This window comes from Ostrea edulis, chromosome 3, assembly GCF_947568905.1.
Source record: "Ostrea edulis chromosome 3, xbOstEdul1.1, whole genome shotgun sequence".
Taxonomy (NCBI): Eukaryota; Metazoa; Mollusca; class Bivalvia; order Ostreida; family Ostreidae; genus Ostrea; species Ostrea edulis.
The window spans coordinates 30,585,917-30,612,824 of NC_079166.1; the positions used below are offsets into that span (position 1 = coordinate 30,585,917).

Below are 26,908 nucleotides of genomic sequence, written 5' to 3' on the forward strand. Positions count from 1 at the left end.
AATGTTCGTCATAAAAAGAAGTTTACAAAATACATACGTATAATAACATACCTGGATTTTATGCATATTTGCATATACATATACATATAATATACCGGGATTTGATGTATAGCTGCATCTATATTTTAACTACATGTTTATATAAACTAAAACGATAAAAACGCAAAGTTTATATTCCTAATATTAATATGCCACGATACTTATATATGTAATTGTTTACATACTAATAAAGATATAGTTATACACGATAGAAAACCCGAATTATATGCTTAGATGTTTATATAAGTATAACACATGTAGTTGTTTCTATATTAGTAAACATATAAAAATTTAACATTAGAATAATGATGCTTAGTGGTTTTCATACTTATAAACATACGAAACTGTTTACATATTTGTAAACATGCACGATAAAACCTTAGTTATACATATAAGTAAAACTTTTTACTCACCAACTGGAAGGAAACTTACGAATGATATTGGAAGCTATAAATCATGCAAATTAAAGATGGCGAATGAATAGATTAGTTATGTGGCAGCCGCTGTGAAGACGCTCATACAACGTAATTTGTGACGTAATTTGTGACATTGTGACGTTTCATCCGTTGAAACCGCTCATACAACGTAATTTGAGATATTGTGACGTTTCACCCGCTGAAACCACGGTACGATGGCCTATTATATATATGTGCAAAGCAGGAGGTTGCGTTAATGAATGCATTGAATACTGAATAAACATAAATTATCAATGGAATTACATGTATAAGGACATGTAAAAAATTAAAATTTTAATAGTAAAGTAATTTGACATAATGATATTTAGATTGGAAACAAAACATTTTTATTATTTAATTAAATAATAATTTTAAGATGTAAATTATATGTATAAATTACAGTAACCCAACTCGTTTAAAAGTAATGTCAATAGTCTAGAGTAACTGTCGCTATTCGATGGATCACCTTGGAGACGTAAATCGATATTTGTCAAGCATTTATTGATAATTTCAAATCCAAAATAGTCACATACATGTACCATATCAAACAAAAAAGTTACAACGTGAAAAGTTAATGCTGTTCAAGATGGATATCATTTTTGGCCTTTGCCCTCAAAAGTCACTATTCTCACCTCATATCCTTCAATATAAATTGTCTTAAGTTTTATAATATCTACCAATACAGCTTGTCTCTGCAATAGTGGCGATATTTGATGAACTAGGTATTCAGAAACATGATATGCAATGGGGGGGGGGGGGGGGGGGATATGCATTTAAAAGACATTTCATGTATGTTAAATAAATCCTAGTAAAATGGAAACATGTTTCAAAATAGCACTCCTCGTAATTCTTACAAATGCATTATATTTACAAACAAACGTAAGATATTTTCCTTAATTATTTTTGTAATCAACCAAATTCTGGACTTCAAATCCTACAAAATACTTTTCTAATATCCCAGTATCCGGAACGCAGCAGTGAACCCCCTCCATCTGTTGACTTCAGTGTAATGTTGACACAATTCACCAGACGAGAAACACAGGCACGCTGTAGCATGGGTCCATTAATGACGCAATCTCAAAACGAAAACTTATTATGCCCAACTATCTATTTTGTATTGCTTATAAGAGATATGAGATTGATCACTATTCGTTATCTTCACCTTTCAAGATGCAAAAAAACTAAATACAATCCATCGTTATAAATTACAAAAACAGGATATTGAACTGAGAGAGAGAGAGAGAGAGAGAGAGAGAGAGAGAGAGAGAGAGGGGGGGGGGGGCACTGATGGTAATAATAATGATAATAGAATGAATCCCTAGTATGTGTGAACAATCCCTAACATCCAAAACAGTTAACCATATATATTGATACAATCTTGAAAAGAAAGATAAATGCTGTATTCCGAGGAATTGAGTTTCATATTGTATCACACAAACACCTCCTTACCCTGCATCTTCTCTGATTAAACCACATGTGCATATATATACATGTACGATAATCATGAACCTTGTCATTACATCACCCAAACACTCAATCGTAGTGCCGAGCCCAGCCTAGACTGCGTTCAAGATCGTAGCAGTTAGCCCAGGGGCCATGTATGGTGGCTGATTTGTGTAATTTTACAATTTGACGTCTTAATTTTCGTTATTTTGAGGCGAAAGTAGCTAATAATATTAATATCTTTTCGTCTTTTTTGTTATTTTGGGACGAAACGTTGAAAAATGTCGCTTTCTTGCCTTTTTGTCTCGAAATAACAAAAGGACGATAAAGTGTAAAATGGCACAAATCAACCACTATACCTAGACCCTATGCTAGCCGCTACGATCTTCAACGCAGCCCAGCTATGATTGTCTTTTGAATATGTACATGTACTTCACATTTCTACTAACATGGCACATGGAAATCCCCATAAATATCCATACTAAAAAATGACGATATGGGTAATGATTGTATCTTTCAAGTATGTTGATCTTTTGTTTTATGAGGTAAGAAAGTGTATTTCAACTATAGATTCACATTTGTATACGTAGTTCCATATTGAATCCTGCTGTCATTTAAATGCAATATGTATTTGCACTGGAATGGTCATTAAACACGCATATAAATTTAACATGTACAACCATACAAATTCGGGCATCTTGATTATGAAGCGTTAACGTGTAAGGGTGTTTTACATCAAACATCATATCAGACAATAAAGAAAACATGGGCGTAAAAATTACAGAATTGTACGAAAATGTGCATGTTGTCACATCTGAGTCTAATAGAGTTGCAAATCAATTTGGCCAGATAATATACAAATATTCACATCCGGGCCTCATTACTGCACTCATCGCTGTCCCCAGCTATTGTGTAGTTAAGTTCTGCTGTGGTGTGCTTCCATATTTCATCATTTTTCAATCCTCTTGCATTCATGGTATGTATGGATGCATGCTCTGCATTTGCCCCTCTTCACGGAATACAAGGAAACAACTCAAAACACTCTATGAAACACAATGTGGAGAGAATCAAGCGGATGACCTCTTCACTCGTATATATAGGATTATAAAAGCCACCAGCCTGAACACCGCAATGAGAACAAAGAGGAGACCCAAATCTAGGTAGAAATTGTCCTGTGAAAAAAATGGCAAAATATTAAATGGAATAGAACTAAATCCAAATCAACTAAATATAGCATAAATCAAATGGATCTTAAACAAAATGTGTTTGTGAAAGACTAATGCCCCCGTATGGAAGTAAAGTAATTCTAGTACCAAACGAAAGGTGCGAACAACGTTAATGTTTTCTCTGGCAAAGTTTAACAGACAAACAGACGGACAGACCAAAAAACTATGTCCCTGAATCTCAGATGACGGAAAGGGGGGCATAAAAAATCGATATAACACATGAGCTCAATGAACTTACCTGTTACCTTATCACACAACTAAATACTTTAATCGTACAATCGTACATATTAATCATGCAGGACTGCTTCTTACAAATATTGGGATCATTGCCTGCACATAGCCAACATATCTGTGAGGTAGGATCATCTCATACCTCTCCAATACAAATATGCGGTCTGAGGCTAAACCTTCTAACCTTCTCCGCGAGTACCTTTTCCTTGACCAATGACCTTGACTTGGGATATTGCATATTTTCCTGGTTGTAAACAAAATGTATGTGCAGCAACGGTTCATGATGTATCACCATTAGAAAAACAAGAAACGTTGGTGCACGCACCAAAGTTATGGGCCGAACAAATTTCCAAGAGAGTATCATTGTTTCCATAAACTAAAACTGTCTCGTAAACATATTGATTGGACAAGTGTCCAAATTCGACCCATTAACATACAAAATGGACAGTAATCTGTTACTCCTTAAAGATCTGTGAACTACGTGTATGTCCAGTAGGCAAAGGTTCTCCAGTGGACTTTTTTAAAGAGCAGTCTGAACCTTAACCTTAAACCATTGTGACCTCAGAATAATGTGTTTATATGCTGCTTTACGTCTCATTCTCGAATTTTTCACTCTTATAGAGACGTCACCTTCGGGCGAATTGAGCAGTGAGGGTTCTTTATCGTGCTAACGCCTATCGTGACACAGGACCATGGCTTACAAGCCTCATCTGAATGACTTCAAAATAATAGATATGGGTTATTCTGCTCCTTGGATGTTATAAGTTTGATGAATATTTACAATGTTCATTATTGGAAAATATTGAGCTTTTATCACTTGAATATATTAAGCAAACATTTTCTAATGTGCAAAATAATTCAACCAATGACTGTTGCATGAATACTGCATTAATTTAATTTCACACTTTCCATATTAAAACTGTGACATTTAATTTGGGTTATCCAAATATCATAACCTTTCGCTATGAAATAAATCAGATTTATTCAAGATTGAAAATTTTATTGGCACAACCTGTGACAATATTTAACAAAATAGTATAATGCAATAATCAAAACATTCTTTAGCACCCTTGGAATTATGCATTTTTCAAAAAAAAAAAAAATGACGCCACCTCTATAAATAGGTCAGCAGATAAGCGCACGTGACCTGTGTGTTACACACAAAAAAAAAAAAAAAAAACCAAATGTTTAAAAAACACCACCGAATTACTTTACATACAAAATGAAAACGTATCATGATAATCAGTAATCCAACTTAAAAAAAAAATACACACTCATCCCGCAGAAACTCATACACTTCTCAAATTCTTATTTCATAGAATGGGCCGGCTCGTGCCGGCCCATAATGAAGATCAGAGCATCGTTCATGTCTATTTTTTGTCTGGCGATTTCAAGGTTGGCAAAATGATCTTTGATCAGGGTTATGAAAAAGTGTTTGGTCTTTAAAGCAACTAAAGTGACGAGAATGAAATGCGATTTTTTTTCAATATTGCAGTTAACTATACATTTGGCTAATTGACTTTGAACACAATGAAGATCAGCAATACCTTATCGAAGCTGAGGCTAGTGATGACTAGATCACCTCGTGACAAACATGATGTGCTTGAATCACAACCTGTAATAACAAAACAGTTATCAAGAAAATCGTCAACATGTTATAAAATTAAATTCAAAAACCATGGTGCTACCTCTAAGCCATTGCGAATTAACAAATGTTGGTTATTGACATTGTTTTACAATGGGCATCTGTTAAGTGTATATTTAATTTTTTTGTGTTCTAATTTAGAATCCTGGGCGTAATTTGACAGAATCAATATATGTCCTGAGGATAAGATTATGGTTAAATTTCATGTGAACCAAGTTGTAAAACGTGAATCCCACTAATGAATTGAACAAATTACTGATTGTAGAGACGTCTTCCCATTGGTTGATGACCATCATCTCGTTCCCATAGGAAAACCATGAAATATACTTCATCCATACCAAGTAATCCGGGATGGACCTGTTATTGAATGAGAGAAGAAAATGGAAAAAACAAAGACAGATTGTGTTCAGGAATACTGATAGAGCTGTAACACGGTGAGTAAAATTATAACCAAGGGAGTGTTCAACATTATGTAGTAGTTCCACTTCTACATAATATTGGAATAACACACAATGTGTGTGACATTTAAGTCTCATTATAGGATTAACATTCTTTTTTAAAAAGAATTTATCGATGTGCAAACTCTGGAAATTTTGCTCACAAACTGAATAAAAACACAAAGCACTTCCATGCTAAATTTGTGAATAAAATGTTCGGAGTTTATGCATCGATAAATTCTCCAATTCGTTCCCTGTATTAACAATTTCAAAAATTTGAATAGTTTCCCTTCATTCCGTTAATTGTGTTCAGGTACGTATGAATGTAAAACTTATACGGTACCAATTTTGATGCACCAGATGCGCATTTCCACAAATAATGTCTCTTCAGTGATGTTCGACCGAAATGTTTGAAATCCGAAATAACAATGAAGTTTTAGAGTTATTTTAGGGAAAAACAGAGTGCCAAAAAAACTGGAGTTAAATTCGTCTAAGGATAAGAGCTATGCGTGAGGGAGATAATCCTTAATTTTGAAATGAATTTCTAAATTTTATAACAGCAATTAAATATACATCCGTATTTTCAAGCTAGTAACGAAGTACTTAGCTACTGGGCTGTAGAGACCATCGGGGACTAACAGTCCACCAGCAGAGGCCTCGACCCAGGGGTCATAATGTAAAACTTATACCGTAGTAATTTTGATGAATACATCGCGTTTTCCGATTTAAAGGTGTGTAAATTTTCGTTTAGCTTTATTTTTGTCCAATGAAAACAATACTATTATGTAATGTTATTTATCAGGTCATAATTTGAGAACAAATAGGATATTACACCACTTACTCCTGATAGGCACCTGATCTCACCTCTGGTGTGTCCCGGGGTCCGTGTTCGCCCAACTTTTCCTTTTGTATTTCTTAAAGTTGTCATGAGATTGATTACTGTTCGTTTTCGTACCCTCTCACCAAGCAGATTTATGCATATCTTATTAAAAATGTATCAGCGATGGAGTCACACAGGTGTTTGAGTCGCGAACAATTTTAAAGTATAAACGTTGCATACACACGTGCAAATAGTGAACAGTGACCAATCTTATAAATCCTATAAAGAATACAAAATTATGAAAATGGCAAACACGGAATCATGGATATATCAGAAGTAGGATTGAGTGTGTAAGAGGAGTAAGCATCCCCTATTTGCATATCATTGTAATGTATATATTGAATAAGATATCTATTGTGTGGTTATTCGGAGTCCATTTACTGTGTGATGTGACTGATTGTTCACAAATGAGAAATGCACGTCTGTCTTCATTTTAGAAGAGAGATTGAGAAGATACCGACACGGTTACAAAGACCACACATTGATAAGTGCACGATAATGATTCCTGGACTTTTGTCAGCTGATTCTCGAGATACCAATCCATACTACTTACCCACTGTTCAGAAAAAAGCCCCCGAATAACAGGAATAGGATCATGAAGGCCGGCGCTATAGAGAGGGCCACGGTAACTGTCGGAGCCGCGGCGGATATCACATAACCTGGAATTAATAACCACTAAAATAATGTATATGTTAGCCGATAGATGGAGATTAAAGAGCAATAACTCCTCCATCAATGTAAAAAAATAAGTATCAATAGTTTAGTGGAGAAATATCAGATATAGATTTCATGTCCGTTACAATCTACTACTGCTGATGAATGGCTCGGTGAGGGATCATTTTTAATTCCCTATCTGTAAATCGTGGGTCTGGGTCTAGCGGCAATTTAAATTTTTCCTGGTTAATTTCTATTGAAGTTGAATTTTTAACTAAATGAGGCAAATTAGAAAATTCTCAATTTCAAATACCATGGTACTTAACATTCTCTTTACATCTACATTACTTGTCTTCTTAGGATAAAACCGAGAACCTTTGCATCATATGACATAAGATTATACGTGTTTATGATAGGTTAGAGTTAGCTTAGTAATCATACGTGTTAGTTTCTCTAATCTATACTTATATACGTGTACTAATTAAACGTGATGTCTAAATGAACGTGGCCTAATACACTCGAATTAAATATAACTACATCTACACACCAAACGATGAAGACGCATTAGCAACAACTATTGCTATCCCCGTGGCGATCAAATATGCAGAGCCATCACGATATAATCCTGCAATAAAAAAAAAAGAAACTAAGTTTCGAACTTATCCATTAATTATAGGATTAATGATATCATATGTCCAGCGAAAATGCTACAAGACAAATCTGTATGTTGACTCTACGCGCTACATTCTATGTAAGACAATTTGACTTACCACTCATCCAGTACAGTATTGACATATAAATGACAGGGATGGCAATTAGGAAAGGGATCTGTAAAATACGGGAAACACTATTGAGAACTACTCTGTTAAACTTTAATGAGAACGATACTATCTTCTCTGTGATACACTAATGAGAACGATAATACCTTTCTTGTGATACACTAGTTAGAACGATAATACCTTCTCTGTGATATACTAATGAAAAGAGCAAGGATTATCCTCTCTTAAACTTGAGCCTTTGGCTCAGGTGAGCTAAAAACAATACTGTGGTTATATGTCTGTAAACAAATCTTTACTATTAGCACTGTCACAGCGACAACATTTTCATTTCATTAAATGAATACATTTCTCGCAAACTCCTAAAATGTCCTTAATGTTGTTTATGCAAAGATAACGTACATTGATACATTTTATATCTCCTATAGCAATACAAAATTGAGAGCTGGCAAATACGGACCCCTGGACCTACTCGAGGTGGGACGAGTACCTAGGAGGAGCAAGAATACCCCGCCGACCGGCTATGCCCAGATCATTACAAAAGATTGAAAAACAAATTCGGGGTGTACGTGTTGCAAAATGCCCCTGAAGTACATACAATCCCTTGACATTTTATGCATATTACATACTTTTATAATGGAGGTGGAATGATGTTTCTATAAACAGTCACTTCGCACCGCCATGAATTCACAAGGTAATAATCATGATAATGTCGCAACGACATGAATCCAAAAAGTAATAGTATGGGGCTATTGAATTTATTTTGGTGACTATTGGTGCAACTTGAGATTTAAAAATCGCGAACTTTTGAACATGTTTTACACCCAACGACTGTCAATATCTACTGATATATAACAAGTAACCTTTTTACAATATAGCTAAGGATATTTTAGCAGTTTAACATAAATAATTGACCTATTTTCCTGTCAAGTTTACAAGCTGAACCATTATTGGCACGGATATGAATGCGTGCAACAGCACAAGTACGTACATTTTCAACTTTTAACCAATTACATCGATCGTTACTAATATAATTTTATTAATAATGAATATCAATAATTTCTGGTCCTGAACTGTAAATCGGGGGGGGGGGGGGGGGGGGGGGGGGATTACAAGATTGATTGGTAGTTTATTATCTATCGTCCGGCTTGAGAATTTTTCACTCATATAGAGACGTCATAATGGCTGGTGAAGGGCTGCAAAATGTAGGCCTATACTTGGCGCTTATGACCTTTGAGCACAGTACAAGGATTATTTACTACTCAATATGCAAGAGAAGAAAAGCGACTAACAGAGCTTAATAAATGGTAGCTCGTCCACCATCTTTGTTTACAGCTAAAGTGCAACAACATTAACCTGTACTCAGAACGTCGGTGAGGATCCCATTGATTCACAAAAAGATATTGCACGATAAAATTCTTCAGAATTTATATTTGATGAGGTTTTTTTAACTATTAGCTATATAATAATCCATATGCAGTGGTTTTGCTGTGTGATCACAGAGAGACTAGAGTTATCTTACTTGCACTATATTTAGGTGATTCGTCTCCGTTTGACCGTCTTTGGTTAAAAAATAGAGAATTCGTAGTTCCTGTGACTCGCGTTTGCTTGCTCCAAGAACGCTTAAGTGATCTATGATGCTCGAATTGATTTTGTGTTCATTTACAGGATTTGAAAACGGGCTAACCAGGCTTTGCATCAAATTAATCAGGGATCATTTATGACAAATCCCTTTTGATAATGTATCATCTGTTATGTCATTGTTTGAATCAGAATGCCATTGTATCAACATTTGAACAACATGCGATTTTTATTTTTATTTTTGTGTATTTCGGTTGTTTACTAGTACACAGTATGCCGTAGGATATAATACATGCGTGGTGCAGAACAATACATAAATCACATAGGAACGACATGCTGTAGATTTCGCTCGTCAACTTCTGAAAAGAGGCAGAATAGCACTCGCTGTCACCAGATTACAAGTGTCCTGTTACTCAATAAATGATCCCTATCACATTACCACATATCTACAATGTATTACAATATAAATATATATTTACAATAATTCCTCACCTCTGTAATCGTTTTGCTCATGTAATATACAGCGACGCTGTACAGCCCCGTCCCATACTCCCGTAAGAAAATCGGAACTTCAATCGGGAAAACCTGAATGGTAAGAGATTTGTTGAAAGGGTTATATTTACACATTCTATTACAGATGGTATATACTCTTGTAATTGGGGGGTGGGGCTGGGTATAATGGTTTTTAATTTGTTTCATTCCTTTATAGAACCTTTATAACAAATTCAAACAAGAGGTATTAAGCAAACCAATGCAGGTACTATAATGATAATGACCTCATAAAACACCTTGCGAAATAAATAGCTTCTAGCTAAAAGGAAATACATGTAATACCAGAAATATGCAGCTGATATCAGAAATATACATTTTAATAATTTCGGTCATTTCATTCAAAATAGAGGTTATTCATCTTAACAGGTACAGCTGTGATGTGATGTCAAAACTATCAATGGAATACTTCTGTCATCCATCTGTTTCAAATTTTAAAACGTATATGCATATTCAGACATATGTATAACAAATTGTTTTGTTTAACACATCTAGTGAGACTCTATGTGGATATTTTACCATCTATTTTTAGAGTGAAGAAAGGGGGCACGCAAACAGCCGGGTAGAGAGACATCGTCACACTGATCACTTACATTCAGAACGGAGAAGATGTTGGTGAAACTGATATTCGTGATCATGATGAAGATGACTCCGTTCATGTTCATTATATCGTCCTGGGAATAGGCATCGTCAGTCTTCAGATACACCAATCCCAGTACCACAGCAAAAAACTGAAAACGAAAATAAATCAAGGATAGGAGTGACGTCATCATCAGTCTACAGATACACCAACCCGAGTACCACAGCAAAAAACTCAATAAATAAATCACAGATAGGAACGATGTCATCATCAGACTAAATTTAGATACACCGATCCTAGATGTAAGCAACAAACTGGAAAAAATAAAAATAAATCACGGATAGAAGTGACGTAAGAGGATACCGATTATGGAATATAGATGCTAATGGAATGATTCACTGATACAGAAAACTCAAGAGATAAATATTTTGTGTCCTGAGTATAGAATAATTCACTTTCCTTTATAAAACGCAATTTGGTTGTTTCATTTGTATAAATTCTAAATATGTCCTTAAGTCGTGCTACATGTATATGACTACTAGAAATGACGTCGCAATACGTCTGACTCCTCTGGGCTACATTCAAGATTGTGGCGGACAGTCTAGCTGCTAGGCTAGATGCATGGTATCTATGTCTATTGAACGCACTGTATGAATTAACGCTTGTTATTCCTACGTAGGGTTAGCCTAGCACATCGTTCAAGATCGTAGCTCTACCGAGCCCTACGTAGCCGCTACGATATTGAACGCAGCCCAGTTTCCATTTTGTTGTTAGGGCGATATTGCTCCGCATCATAAAAATCATGGTATCTTTAAAATCATTCATTAAGCATCTGATGTGTTTTAATGAAAGGTGAAGATAACGAACAGTGATCAATCTCATAACTCCTATAAGCAATACAAAATAGATAGTTGGGCAAACACGGACCCCTGGATACACCAGAGGTGGGATCAGGTGCCTATAATAAATCAAATTATAAGGAATGAAATTGGCTTCTATTCATGTTATAGATCTTGTACAATAAGTTGGGGCAGTTTAAGTTCTTTTATACTATCTCAACTGTCTTGATATCGAATTAAATGAGATTGATCACTTTTCGTTATCTTCGCTTTCATGAGTAGAAATTACGTCCATTCCTTTTAATCAATGTAAATTATATCTATACATACATGTTTGTACATGTAAATTTTGAAATAGTTATCAACTGTGTAAATCATATTCGTACGCTAGGAATTTAACAGTGAAAAAGTTAAAATTTTTATATTTTTAAAAAGCTTACACACATTTATCTTGCTATGATATGGATAGGAAAAACACGGAGTTATCTCAATATATTTTGAATAAATACACACATATTTATCTTACTATGGTCTGGATGAATTTAACCCGGACGATCAGTGGATCTCGAATGGCCGTCACCCAGCTTCGCCAGAACAAGGACTTAACTTGCTGAACAATTGGTGCTTCATATCTGTAATAAGGGAAGCCATTATACTATCATGCAAGATATTTAAATCTGATTGGCCAAGAAACAGGTTGAAAAACATAATATTTCCCTCTGGGAATAGAAAGCACGCACTCCACCAGGGTGATAGCATTTATCAACGGGTACCATTACTTGAAAATGGGTGATATTATAAAAAAATTATCACATGCGTCAAATTTATGCGCGGACGGTTCACAGTAGATTGTTAGAGGTCGTCATTTGAGCGTTTGCAATAAACGTGAATACCTGTATTAATGTATAAAACATCGCATGACAGTGATTGATCAAAGAGTCAACAGACGTTTTAAATACTTAAATGTTTAGGATATAAGGTTGTTTGTAAAACATTCAATATGATAAAACAAATATTGTCGAGGATAACATTGAGAATTTTCATCTCTTTTCAAATTTCAACCATTGCTACGCCTCTTGACAATGGTTTTCTCGGGATGAAAATTTTCAATGTTATCCTTAACTACATGCAATACATTGTATTTATATAAGAGTATAACATAAGCACAAACGTATGATTATACAATATTTTCGAGATTCTACTCATGTCATATTATACATTACCACGCCTCAGAAAAAAAAATTGGTCAGATCTTGGTCACATGACGCCGTGAAAAAAACTGCATCATGCGAGAAAAATCCGTATTGAGCGAGTAATTCATTGTCGGGTTCGACTTGCAGTCATGGCAAACTTGGTGAAGCGATAAGTTGTATGATATAGACCCCCACATATACAGTTAAAGGTCTTTGACGTGATAAATTCGTTACACAGTTAGTTAGTGACCTGATACGGAAAATACATAGTGTGAAAAGAAAACCCGTATCGGGCTTCGCTTCGACCGATACGGGTTTTCTTTTCACACCATGTATTTTTCCGTATCAGGTCACTAACTAACTGTGTAACTAATAACGCCAAGACACTGAATCATTTCAAAGATTTTACGTAATCATGAACAACTAAGCAATTCCATCTTAAAAGAGGTCCTTGGGATTCAGTGAATATACATGTACTTCCATTCCACCCACATTTCTGAGCAACACATGCAAATTAGCTGGCTTCTTATTGATTGTAAGCCGTCAAGGGCTGTCTTACTTTGCATACCCCCCTTTTGTGAAAACGTGATTTCGATTAAAAGCACGTAATGTACTAGAATCTACTTTTGAAAAATTCATATTATATATCTTATCTATATAAAATATCTGATGATTTTATCACCATTACTGTACACATGTACATGCAGTACGAGTTTACTTGTTTTTATCAAATGTGTTAATTTCATCAAAGGTAGAATACGTAAATTTTGCTAGATAGACAGTGACTACTTGATTGGTTCGTACGATGATTGATTGATTGATTGTATATTGCTTAACGTCCCACTCGAGAACGTTTCACTTATACGGAGATGTCACCATTGCCGGTGAACGGCTGCAAAATGTATTCCTATGCTCGGCGCTTACGGCTATTGAGCAGGGAGGGAAATTTATCATGCCACGCCTGCTGTGACACGGGACCTCTGCTTTTAAAGTCGTATCCGAAGGACCGCCCTATTTAGTCGCCTCCTACGACAAACAGGGGGTACTGAGGACCTATTCTAACCCCGATCTCCTGGAGATGGTTCGTACGATAAGTAGAGTATGACATGACACTTGCAGTTTTGTACGATGAGTAGGGTACGACATGACACTGGTAGTTTTGTATATATATGCTATGAAAATTACTGGGGATGGCAATCGTAACCAGGAACGCCATTCAAAATCTGCATCCAACCATGAATACTAACCTTGTAGAGTCATTCAAATGGTCTTCAATCTGATAAATAGATAAAAGATATATATATATATATATTTATATATATATATATAATTTGATATATAATTTGAGCATAGTCTTTACACTTCTTCAGATTAATTGTAAAACGACTCACTTCTTTTGACACGTGCTGATGATCAGAAAGTTCGCTGATTCCTTCTGCCATTCTAGTGTATGTTTCTGATACTTTAAAATTGTCACAGAGTTTCTACAAATCGTAAGAACGATATATTACATGTAAATCAAAGGACCATCATTATGAAAGTAACTCATTCCAAACTCAGTCACTATTTCGACGTGACGCTTAAGCATGAAGCGTTTCAGTTCATACCCTCATGTATTTTTAAAAACATGAAATTTATTCTTTATACTTACATTCTACTATCATTTCTGTTGGACTCCACATTCGTTAAGATGGATGTACTATGTTTAAAAATATTCATACGCGCATTGTTCACAAATGCGTATCGCATTCATGAGAAACCATTACAATTTGTAAACAGATGAGATCACAGGCAAAAACGTTTAAAATGTAAATATATACGGATAAATCGCATGTTTTTATTGTTTATATACTTTTATAATATATGCAACTTGCATCTTCGGATGTGAAGATATAGGAAATATCCAAAGTTATGCTTGTAGTATAAGGCTAGTTAACTTATATTGGTGAATATTGAGTGCCTGGGTTTGAAAATTTCGCGAACTTGTGAGAGAATTTTCACATCTAACGAATGCCAATATTCACCATCAGAAGTTCAATAAATTCTTTATCACATAGCTAAGCTATATTCAGTTGTTTTATGTTGATGATTCATTAATTTTTTCGTCAAATAAGAAACTGGAGTATTATTGTCCCCGGTATGAATGTGTGCAGTATACAAGTAACGTACCTAATTGCATCGATCAATGCTTGTGAAATTATGAATAATAATACTAGTATATGCTGGTCCTCAAATGTATACCAGGGTTGAAATTTTACAAAAAATGATTGATAATTAACTGAAAAAATATCAAAACCGACTACAAAAGATTATACTTTGTCCACCATCTGTGTTTACAAATTAGCGTGTAATGACGTTAACGTGTACTCGGAACGATTCAGTGTGAATCTTTTTATTTCATGAAAAGCTGACGCTCAATAGTGGGCCAAGATCTGCAGGCTGAAATTCTGCATTGGTAAAACAGTATCAGCTATATAATAAAATAGCTAATTGATACGGAATCCCTGCCTTGGAAGCGAAGCACGAGGGAAAATATCTTCATAAATATCAGAATATAATGAATTCTACGCACCACTAATGACGTGCTGAGCGTTTTATGTTCTAGGGGGTGTTCATTATTTAGCGGGATTGGTTCCTTTTCATCATCATTATTATTATAATCATTATTATCATTATTTTCGACAGTTTTGTCTAAAAACGCTAACCTAAATATAGATCGTAGTCTGTTTTGCACAAGGAAGAACGTAATACAGTTAATAACAGCTTACTTAACTCTCTCTTTGCGTCCTATTTGCAGTTTTTAATAACAGCTTACTTAACTCTCTCTTTGCGCTGTTTGCAGTTTTTAATAACAGCTTACTTAACTCTCTCTTTGCACTCTGTTTGCAGTTTTTAATAACAGCTTACTTAACTCTCTCTTTGCGCTCTTTTAGCAGTTTTTAATAACAGCTTACCTTAACTCTCTCTTTGCGTTCTGTTTGCAGTTAACAACAGCTTAACTTAATTCTCCCTTTGCACTCTGTTTGCAGTTAATAAGAACTTACCTTAACTCTTTCTTTGCGCTCTGTTTCCTTTCCTGGTACTATGGCAACCGTAAGAACAAAGTGATCGGCCGGGTTGTAATTCATAGGGCAGGAATGTCCGTTGCTGAAAATTTAATGTCTGTTGTGAAGCAGCTATTTACATCTCAAATGTTTTTCTTTAATTATAATGATAGCCATTCCTCATCAATGTGATGCATTTGTGAACAATGAGCGTATGAATCTCGATAAATGTAGTACTTCTATTTTAACAGATGGGAATTCTGACAGAAAATCAAGCACAATGAAAATATAGAAAATAAATTTCATTTTTGGTAATACTTAAGGGTATGAGCTGTGACGCTCTACCGACACACTTTTCATAAAGCACTAACAGGCTCCATGATATGTATGCCAGCGTGAAGCCCCGCAGTCATACCTTCATGCATTTTCAAAAATGAAATTTATTTCATAAATAATGTTCATTCATGTATTTCAATATTTACGCGTTCTGTTTAATTTGTTATAATATACTAATTATTACGTGGTAGCATATCCTCATACTTCAGAGACAAAATGTGCCACGTACAAATAATGAACGAACAGCTGTTTTTTGTGTGTGACCTTGACCTTGGATATGACTAAATATATATCAATTGGACATGGTATCTCACTGTGGTGAATAATTGAACAATGTATGGAAGTAGAAATAGATGACATTTCAAGAAAAATAGAACTTTCCTTAACTCAACAAGAGGAAACAAGAAATAGAAATAATCTGAAGTTTTCTCACTTTTTGAAAAATTGAAGTCCGTCTGAAATTGACCCTGTAAATGCAACTCTTCCTTCCGCTAAAAGAAATATCCTGGAAAATGATAGGTAGATATTTTAATTCATACTTTACTGTTGTCAATTTATTGATGCAATGCATGCATATGAAAATAGTGAATTCCACTCAGGGAAATTCAAGTACAAACAAATATAAAGATTCAAATTCATTTGGGAGCCAAAGTTTACATGACTAAATCTGAAAACAATTCCAATTAATTTTGTATACATGGAATAAACGAGTATGTCTCATTAAACAAAACTCTGTCCCCTAATCCCTCTATGGACTCACTCATCAAATAATTCGAAAACCTCTGAAGATGGCTGATGAATCGTACACAAGATTGTTCTGCCATTTCTGACCATTGACTTTAACGCTTGAATAACACTGCCTGCCATGAAGGAGTCTAGACCGGAAGTAGCTTCGTCACAAAACATTAGTGGTGGGTTGGTCAACAGCTAAGAGAGAACACAAATAATGAATGTTCATATTAACGTTTGGTTTACTGGGTTTGTGTGACCTTTAGTTACAACAAGAAAACAGTAAATTACGTCATAATGATGTCATATGTATACACAGCTGAACATAATCATTATGTCATGCCGCAGAGCATATCGGGAAAATGCATGTGCGCTTAACGAACTTCAACGTTTAATTTTTTTGTTTCGTTGAGAAGCAAAACATACTTTCAGATTACGTTCATTGTTAGAACTGAATTTGACTACGTTTAGTTGATCAAGATATAGGGCTCACGGCGGGTGTGATTGGTCGACATGGGATGCTTACTCCTCCTAGGCACCCGGTCCCACCTCTCGTATACCCAGGGGTCCGTGTTTGCCCTACTCTTAATTTTGTATTCTTTATAGGAGTTCTGAGATTGATCACTTTTAGTTATCTTCACCTTTTTCTTTACAAGTATTCAGATCATTTTCAAAATCTTTCATTATTTGTTATAATTATTACTGACGGGGCGTGACGCCTTCCGAACTACAACTACATGAAACAAATTCAACCCAACGGAGATCGATATACATCGTTATAATTGTTTATTCAGTGATTTCGTTACATGTACCTCTGAAGCAAATGACAGCCTCTTCATTTCTCCTCCAGAAATGCCTTTCGTTCTCCCTGGAAGTCCGATAATAGTCTCGGCACATTTCGTCAAGCCCAACTACAAAATACGTACCCGTTATCTAATGTAACATAGAACGAGGATTTATCTGATCGTTTCATTCAACATGATCTGCTGAACTCCACATGAGTGAACAATTCTGGAATGGGACGTTAAACAAGATACAATCAATCCAGAACTGAAGAATTAATGGTCAACAGCCTAGACAAAAGTACAAATAGTTTTGATGAAGTGTTCATACTAAAGCTGTGGATTTCATATCTATTTCAGTTGTATTTAGGGTGATCATAGGGGGCAACTACCATACCTGTACAAATTGAATAACAGTACACTACTGTAAGTACAAACCCGGATCACTACTGTACATGTACATAACCGGTACACTATTGTACTTATACATAACTGGTACACTACTATACATGTGCAAATCCGGTACACTACTGTAAGTACAAATCCGGTACACTACTATACCTGTACAAAACCGATACATTATTGCACATGTACAAAACTGGTACAACTGTACACTACTGTAAGTACAAAACCGGTACACTACTGTACATGTACAAAACCGGTACATTACAGTACATGTACAAAAATGGTACATTACTGTACATGTTCATAACCTGTACACTATTGTACATAACCGGTACATTACTGTACATGTACAAAACTGGTACACTACTGTAAGTACAAAACCGGTACACTACTGTACATGTACAAAACCGGTACATTACTGTACATGTACATAACCTGTGTACTATTGTACAAGTACATCACCGGTACACTACTGTATATGTACAAAACTGGTACACTAGTTTAAGTACATAACCGGTACACTACTGTACATGTACAAAACCGGTACACTACTGTACATATACATTACCTGTAAATTATCATACGTGTACAAAATCGGTACACTATTGTACAGGTACGAAACTGGTATACTATTATACAGGTACAAAACCGGTACATATTGTATTTACAATACCTGTAAATTATCATGTGTACAAAACCGGTACACTATTGTATAGGTACAACACCGGTACACTATTGTACATGTACAAAACCCGTATATAATTGTACAAGTACAAAACCGGTATGTACAAAACTGGTGCAGGTACATGCATATGCATGTACGGAACCCATACATACCTCCTGCATTAAGTCTTCCACAATTTGTAGTCTCTCTGTCCTGTGCTTTCGTTTGTCCATCCGTAGCAATGCCTGAAGAGAACATGAAATGTATATGATTAAAAACTTAGAGACATATCATATCATAATCTTACAAAACAAGGTTAAAAAATATACGTTGTATACCATATATTTACACTGTATACATTCAAAGATATGTTCTACGAGACAATGGAAGCATACTTTTGTGTTAGATTTAAGAATACTTAGCCAGCTCAACCAACAAATTATCTGCTATACTGAGGTACCTGTACATCCCTGACGAAATCATACAAAAAATTCATTTTTCTACCGTACAACATAAGCTTTGTCGAAATGTACTCACAAAAACCTGAAACAATTCTTAATTGTATCTATTTAATTGCCATCCCATACTAAGCGAACCAGCCCGCGCTCTGCTTAAAGTTTATCCCGTCAGAGGATAGGCAATAGTGTATGATACTAATACCGTGCATGTAAAATGTTCATTTATAGTATTGAATACCCTATAGGCATTTAGTTCCTGTTATGATAACATACATTACGTCTGCTATGACGTACCCCAAACGTTTTCCGTTACTATAACATACCCTAAACGTTAGATGTTCGCGGACCGTCAGGGTTCCTATGAATAGATCGTCTTGTTGAACGTAAGCGGATATGTTAGCTATCTGTGTTTTGTCCACTGCCATTCCATTAACACGTATGTCCCCCTCCGAAATGAGCGTACCTCTATTTCTATTGGTCAAAACGTTCATCATGGTTGATTTTCCTGCCCCGCTGAAAACAAGACCCACGGTATGCGTGTAGTGACCTCTTTAATTGTTTCACAGCATTGCATTTCATATAAATCATCGAAAAGGAAATAACTTTTACACACTGTATATTAATTAACACAGATCGAATTTATCACGTCATTGTGTTCAGAACATGTATTTATTTCGATTTTGAAGAAATCTATCCACATAGTTAAAAGTATAACTCTTTAATACATACGTTTGTAACACTAAAATTATAAGAAATGTCTATCTTGTTTTAAATGTATCGGGTAACAAAAGTTATCGATGAAGTTATTCTTTTTATATACACTGTATTTTATTCCTAAATGACGAAGTAGTATATATCTAACTGTGAATCCTAGCTTAATCATGGCGTCTCCATTGGTTGATATGCTTTTATTTTATCAAGGTATTAGATGTAAATAATTCAAAGCCTTGAGCAGCGATTACAACAGTAAATAGCATAATGCAATTCTTATCTTTTTCTCTGTTTTATCTTCTTTCTCTTCTCTTAATTTCTTTCTTTTCTTTTTATCAATTTTCATTTTTGGGGCAGGTATCTATTTCTTGCTTAAATGTTCCTTCTTCTTTATTTAAGAATACTATTCAATCCGCGAATATCATAGAACCGTTCGACAATTATTCAGAGCTCGAGACTTACAGGAATTGGATGTTTAGAACATAGTGAATAGAATCATACCTTGCTCCCATAACAGCCATTAGCTTCCCAGGTTTAATCATGCCACAGACTGAAAATGAAAACAACTATATATATCAATCGTTGAGATCGAGATCTATTTTGGAGATAACAGGCTTCCATTTTCTTGATTTGAAGAACTTCACTTTTGCTAAACTTTTAATGTATTCGAGAAGACTTTTACCATCTTTCAAGATTTGTTTCCAGGGCGATTTTTCTTGTCCGCTGTTGCAACATCCGCCTTTGTTTGGTACCGTATAAACATTGACATTTCTCCATGTCAAGGTCACAGGCTCAAAATGCTCATCCAACACACTGTCATGTCGATTCTTCTGGGATCCTAATTCCACATCTAAAGAAAAAACCCATCCACATTGTAAAATCAGCAAGCAAAGTGATTGAATTTATGTCCTTCGAGTTATAGAATTATTTGATTGGAGAATACAGTTTACAAAGATTCTTCATGCAAAGTTACATTGACTACGGTCAAAGTAGCATTTGATCACCGGACACTGTCCCCTACTGAAGATGACCCAATGACCTTGACCTTAAATTATGGAGACTAAGAGAAAATGGAACTTCGTTAAGTGTGAAATTTCTTTATTAAAGATATATATTGCTATATATTTAGTGGATATATTCGTGTAATGCCCCCGTCCGAAGGTCGCAGACAAAAGTTTCCATTCATACCCAACATATCAACAATTTCTTCTTATACCCCATCATCCACTTTACAGATAAAAGTTATGATTTTGAGCACAGTATTTTTGATTCCGGGTCACTTGAAACACAAGTTGACTATTTACTGTGAAGTCTGTTGCGTTCAATATACATACACGTATTCCTCCTTAGTAAACAGATGCCAACTCTCGTTTTCGTTCAGATGTTAGGAATGACGTGCTTTAATGATACATGTACAGGGCCGTAACTGCCGATGAGGCAGACGAGGCAACTGCCTCGTCTGATTTTTTGGCAAAAAAGAAAATAAAATTATATAAATGTTATATTATAGGATATATGTTTAAAATGAAGACAAGCACCTTTGTCTTTGACACCATATTACGATTCTTTACATAGTACAAATGAAACACAAACATGATAAATTGGGATTTAAAAAGTGTCATTTTCAGTCGTAAAGTCAATCGGCGGCCCCCAATCCCCTGCCTCCCCTGATTTAGAACCCTACTTACGGCCCTGATGTACATGTATATAGCACAAATATACTTTGTAGAACAGTACTGAGAAGTGACCACCGCCCCACCCCCACCCACGCATATTTTCGTCGGTTAAAATCTGATTATTTACATTTCCAATGTTTGCCTTTTGCTAATCAGTAATTCGATAGTCCATGTCCTCGTGATTGCGATGCATTTGTGACCTGTGCGCGTATGAATCTTAATAGATATATAGTGCATTTGTATGTATGTCTATTCTAACGAGTGGGAATTCCGACAGAAAAGAAAGCTGTTGATATAAAAATTATAATTTCATTTTTGAAAATACATGTACATTGGGATATAAACTGCAGTGCTTCACTTTTGTAAAAATATCGCAGGCCAAAACATATGTAATATTACAACAACTGCATTGATGACCAATCACTGACGAGGTTATTATAATAAAGGCACTATTGTACCGGGCATACACACGAACACAGATACAACAAATCGTTACCCGTTTGAGATGGATGTATAAATCTATTCTAAAATAACCCATCAAAGCACAAGACCTCATTTCCAAAGGATTTTTTTTTTTGTTCAGTTGAGTGTCCTATCCGGAGACAGATCATGCTATTTTTATAAATTGAAATTTAAAATCAAAGTTTTACACACATACACATATACTTGAGTATATCCATATTTAGATTATGAAATTTACATGCAATTTAGATGAAAGTCGAGTATCGGCAGTACATGCACCAAGTACTAGATGATAGATATATCTAAATAAACAAGAAAAATGTTCGAGTTCAAACGTTAAACTACACCATGTGTGTACACTGAACACGTGCACTCTGATCAATCATTTATACATACAGAAATTAATCAATTTCGACGTGACCGTGGGCTCTGTAAAATTCTGCAAATTCGAGAAAAAGCGGTTTTTTAATAACTTGACGCAAAAGGCCGAGCGATGTTCCGATTGATTAATATATGACATGTCAATGTCATGAAGGTAGATAGGGAGAGAATTGACACAGCCCCATTATTACAATAATTCCCAAAGTAGCAGACTGTGTGTGTGTGTGTGTGTGTGTGTGTGTGTGTGTGTGTGTGTGTGTGTGTGTGTGACATATTTACTATTATAAGTGAACAAAAAAAAGACGTATCATTTATATAAATAATGCTTCCCTAAATCTTTATATCCAAGTTTGTGTTTTAGATCATTTGTCTTATAAAATATGCCTCCCTAAATCTGTATACCCAATGTATATTCTTAGATCATTTGTCTTACCTTTGTCGGGGTGTCCCGAAATTGTAGAAACTCTATTCATGTCTATCGTGTACTTCAAACTAGACGATTATCAATTTCCATTTCATACCCAAACCTTGCATCCCATAGTCCATTTTGTCACGTGCACCGTAAATCAATTATTCCAATTCTCTTTAATGTTTAGAATATCCGTCTAACGGTCTATATAGTCACCCTGACCATTCACGTTTTGTGGCATTTAAAATACCTAAACTGAAGTTCAATCAGCCGATAAATCGATATTTAGCTCTATGTGCGTGTTACTAGGAGCTCCGTTTTGTTTTTAAAAGAGAGAGGGAATATTGATTTTAGCAATTTTAAATCAAGATTGTTAGAATGAGGAGAGCAGAAAGGTTAAACCGGGGAAGTTAACTGTTAAGTTTACAAATTCCTGAAAATTCGCAACAGGCAAAAAAAACCAAAAAACAACAACAAAAAAAAGGAATAATTCTGCCCAAACCTCAAAACCCTGAATCAGGAGGGGAATGGGTAATTCTTCACAACGTGTATTCAATTCTTCCGCGAAATCGTTCCTTTCCACCCCAAACTGTGTCGTTCAAACTTTTCGGCGTTCCGTTCTTATACATGTTCACCTGATCTCTTGTCCAGTTTGTTTCTTATTTTACATCCCATTCGAGACTTTATCTAGAGACGTCTTTAACCTGATGGCACATCCGAAAATGTGGGAGAGAGACAACATCCACACATTAGTGAGTCTATATAAAAGTACAAAGCCTGCATAAACCACATACACCGATTAGATGAAACAAATCTATTGATATATTGATTTTTTTAAAAAAACTACATGGTATGCCCATGATTTCTTGCAAAATTCTGAAAATTTGGATATTAAAAAATCCAGTTTATGAATCTAAATATGAACAGTATCACTACATCCCCTATATCGCCATATAGGTTTAGGAACCGCCCTTACCCTCGCCAGAAAATCCCGGATTTGTAACAATTCCATTCATGACTACAATTTATCCAATCCACAAAATAATGAATGTATTCATTCCATGAAACCCATTTTCGTATAATCTACTGATATTTGTGCAATCAATTTTTGTGCATATAATTCATGCTCAACTTTTGTGTTATTTGAAATATAGAATGCTCCCAGAAATAAGAGGTGGCCATGACGCAGACGATATCCGTTTCTATCGATCCACGAGTACGCACAGATGCTTCGTTCTACAAGGTGAACCTGAACTGCTTTCAGATCGATGAGTAAACCTTAATCTCCTTGTTTAGATCCCTAATCCAATTGCTCAAATGAAGATCCTTGTTGTGTTCTATTGGAGTGGGGGGATAACGACTGGGTAAAGATAGATTGTTGTGTTTGAAATGTTTTTACACACTGAACACTGACGATAGAACCTGTGTCTCGGAGAAGAGGAGTTAGTGTATCAGAAACTCTGCTGCGATAAATTACCACATGCAATAAAAAAAATTCCTATCTTTGAAATGTTGTGTATTTACATTTTTAAAACCAATTGGATTCCGACACAAGTTGATGAAATTCGAATCACTCAAAGAAAAGAAATGCATTGCTAGAGATCTATTAGAATAGTAGGCACAGACACTTGTTTCTATAAAGTCGTGATGTCTGTATACTAAGAATAGCACATAGGTTACTGTACGTTCTGCACTTAAAATTACATTAGTATACACACAGGTGTGATTACTTTATTTATAAGCCAGCGGAATTCATGGGGGAGGGGGGCTTAGTTTTGGCCTCAATCTGCGCAAAACTTGATGAACAACGCACCCCTACTCCAATGCACCAAGTATAAATGTAATGTTCATGTTCAAAATTCATATCAAATGGCATGGTCATCGATTTCGGAAAACGATTTTGAAGTTCGTCAACTCGACAGATCACCATTTCCTCAGGAATGGGAAGGATGAAACTGATAAAATAATATAGTACGACTATTTTAACGACTGAGAATAGAAATGAAAATACCACTGTAGAGTGTAAATATGCACGAGGCTATGATCAGTAACGCTTCTCGCCAGCATACCTTTCATGTAGTTAACGCTAATTAACGTGTTTCATGAAGGACGCAGGCGTGCAGCATCGAAGTTCACATCACCATGCACATTTCAAAACTGAAATAAATTTATTAAATATTCGCTACAAGTCTGCAGCTGTTGTTCACTGTGTAGCAATTCTCCAAAGTAACATTTGGTAAGTACGTATGCATGTAATTGACAATTGCAAAATCAAAGGTGGGGAGTGTAATTATTCTGCATAATTGTGAGTAAAACATGAAATTCGTGCACTGTCACATATCAAACATAACTACATGTGTATTGTCCCCAAACATCAGACTATTTCTCTATCTGCAATTTAATCGACATTATACCACGTTTAAACAAAATAACTGGACATAAACAAGGCCATTCTTGGCCGATCTTTTGGGTATAACTCCTTTACCCTTGCTTAAAACTTGTAAAACCTCCGTTTGGGGTTACAATTTTTTTCAACTACTCATTTCTGTTGCGAAATATCTATATCATGCACGTTCTATATGGTCAACCTAAGCATTCGAGTTATGTGAGACTATATAACAAAGGCTGTAAATCAGACAAAGGCCTGTAATATCAAATCACACAGAAATTAGGGGAGGTGTATTGTGTGGCAGACATGTCGTGCACGACTACACGTTTGGTGTTTCGTTCTACAAACTGAACCGGTATTAATTACAATCCGATAATCAGGGTATTAACGTTAAACTTCTTCTGTGTATGGAAACCTGAGATATGCTGAGAGAGAGAGAGAGAGAGAGAGAGAGAGAGAGAGAGAGAGATAACAGCTTTCAGACCAATGTTAATCAAATTTCATTGAAGATTTTTTGAATGAAGATGCAGTGTCGTTTAAGAGGAGATGATAAAAAGCGAAGATGGATAAAGTGTTTAAAAACCATCTTGATTTTAACTGAATATTGGGAATGGTATTTATTTACAACAGTTCATGTTACAAACAAGAAAATCACAGACTCGGTATAAGCTGTTTTCTCAATCATCAATGATTTATTTTAAATAGTGTGAAAAATGTACATATTTGTTTTTGTTTGTTACAGGGTGTATACCTTTGTCAAAAATACGGCGGGTACAAAATTGTTAATGGTGAAGCTGTTGAATCAATGACAAATCCTTGGCCAAATGAGTACTTTACAGAAGAAGCAAACTTAATCTAAAATTTCACACGCATAGCCAAACTGTGCAACAAACATCATTAAATATTTACACGATTCCAAAGTTTCTTTACAAATTGTAATGATAGCCATTTCCTCATGAATGCGATGCATGTGTGAACAAAGTGCGTATGAATCTTGATAAATATAGTGCATGTTCGTACGTCTATTTTAACGACTGGGAATTCCAAAAGAATTGTAAGAAGAATGTAAATACATGTATATGAAAATGAATTTCATTTTTGAAAATACATGAGTATATGAACTCTATATAAGCTTCACCCTGATACATGTATATTGTTCATGACGCGCGTTAAGCAGTACGCATATGTAAAGCGTCGTCATGAACAATATAATCATTTCTGAAATATAACACGATAATGAAATACATGAGTCTAAGCACATATAAAAAGACCATTGCACTTAAAAATTAACATAAATGAAATAAATCTTTATTCGACCAAGATAATACTATGTATATAAATGCGAAAATAACTCATAGAATCTTGTGAATTCATTTCCATTGAGATTTACATTACAATTTTTGTACAGATCTTAGCGTGAAGCGGATTTCAGATAAACCCAGAGTGTCCGGAGAAACCCACATGTCCGAGTGGGCAATCCCCATACCTACTCACATTATTCGATCTGCAGAATTTGATAAGCTAAACATCCCAACTCTAATGCTTCAATGATCAAAATCAAGTACCATCATCATTGACTCTACATAAATCTGATAATCAGGATTATTAACTAAAGAAGTATAGCTTGAATCTAGAGACAGTATCGCCGCAATCTCTCTAGCATCAGATTATTTAATTTTGCTGTCTTCAACTGAATCGATTTTATACCGAGTTTACACAACTATATTAATGTATATAAGCAAAGTGATACTAAATTTTTTGTTAGTGAATATTTTGGATATAAGTCCCTTACCCTTGCCTGAAAATCCCGGGTTCGTGAAGGCTCCGTTCATGACTAAATCGTTTTGTTTTATGGTGTTTGTTTTTCAGTCTACACAACTACTCGTTTCCATTCCGAAAATACCTGTAACATGCACCTGCTGCATAGTTCTATA

At 35.2% G+C, this 26,908-nt stretch overlaps 1 protein-coding gene across 2 annotated transcripts; it reads right to left on the bottom strand.

Annotated features, from left to right (window-relative positions):
- Positions 1-974: 974 nt before the first annotated feature.
- Positions 975-26,908, bottom strand: LOC125674932 (protein white-like). 2 transcript variants are annotated; one of them, XM_048912309.2, is made up of 20 exons: positions 26,767-26,908; positions 20,340-20,507; positions 20,159-20,207; positions 19,270-19,459; positions 18,662-18,733; positions 17,450-17,548; positions 16,669-16,835; positions 16,342-16,413; positions 15,573-15,675; positions 13,920-14,012; positions 13,776-13,804; positions 11,862-11,967; positions 10,510-10,647; positions 9,860-9,952; positions 7,781-7,838; positions 7,558-7,635; positions 6,910-7,015; positions 5,296-5,396; positions 4,942-5,009; positions 975-3,109 (listed from the first exon to the last, which is right to left on the bottom strand). In XM_048912309.2, the coding sequence occupies exons 1-20, from the start codon at positions 26,804-26,806 to the stop codon at positions 3,005-3,007; spliced, it is 1,935 nt and encodes a 644-aa protein (XP_048768266.2). In that variant the 5' UTR covers positions 26,807-26,908; the 3' UTR covers positions 975-3,004. The 2 variants fall into 2 exon arrangements, with proteins under 2 accessions (XP_048768266.2, XP_048768264.2); XM_048912307.2 differs by lacking the exon at positions 26,767-26,908 and adding an exon at positions 23,562-23,722.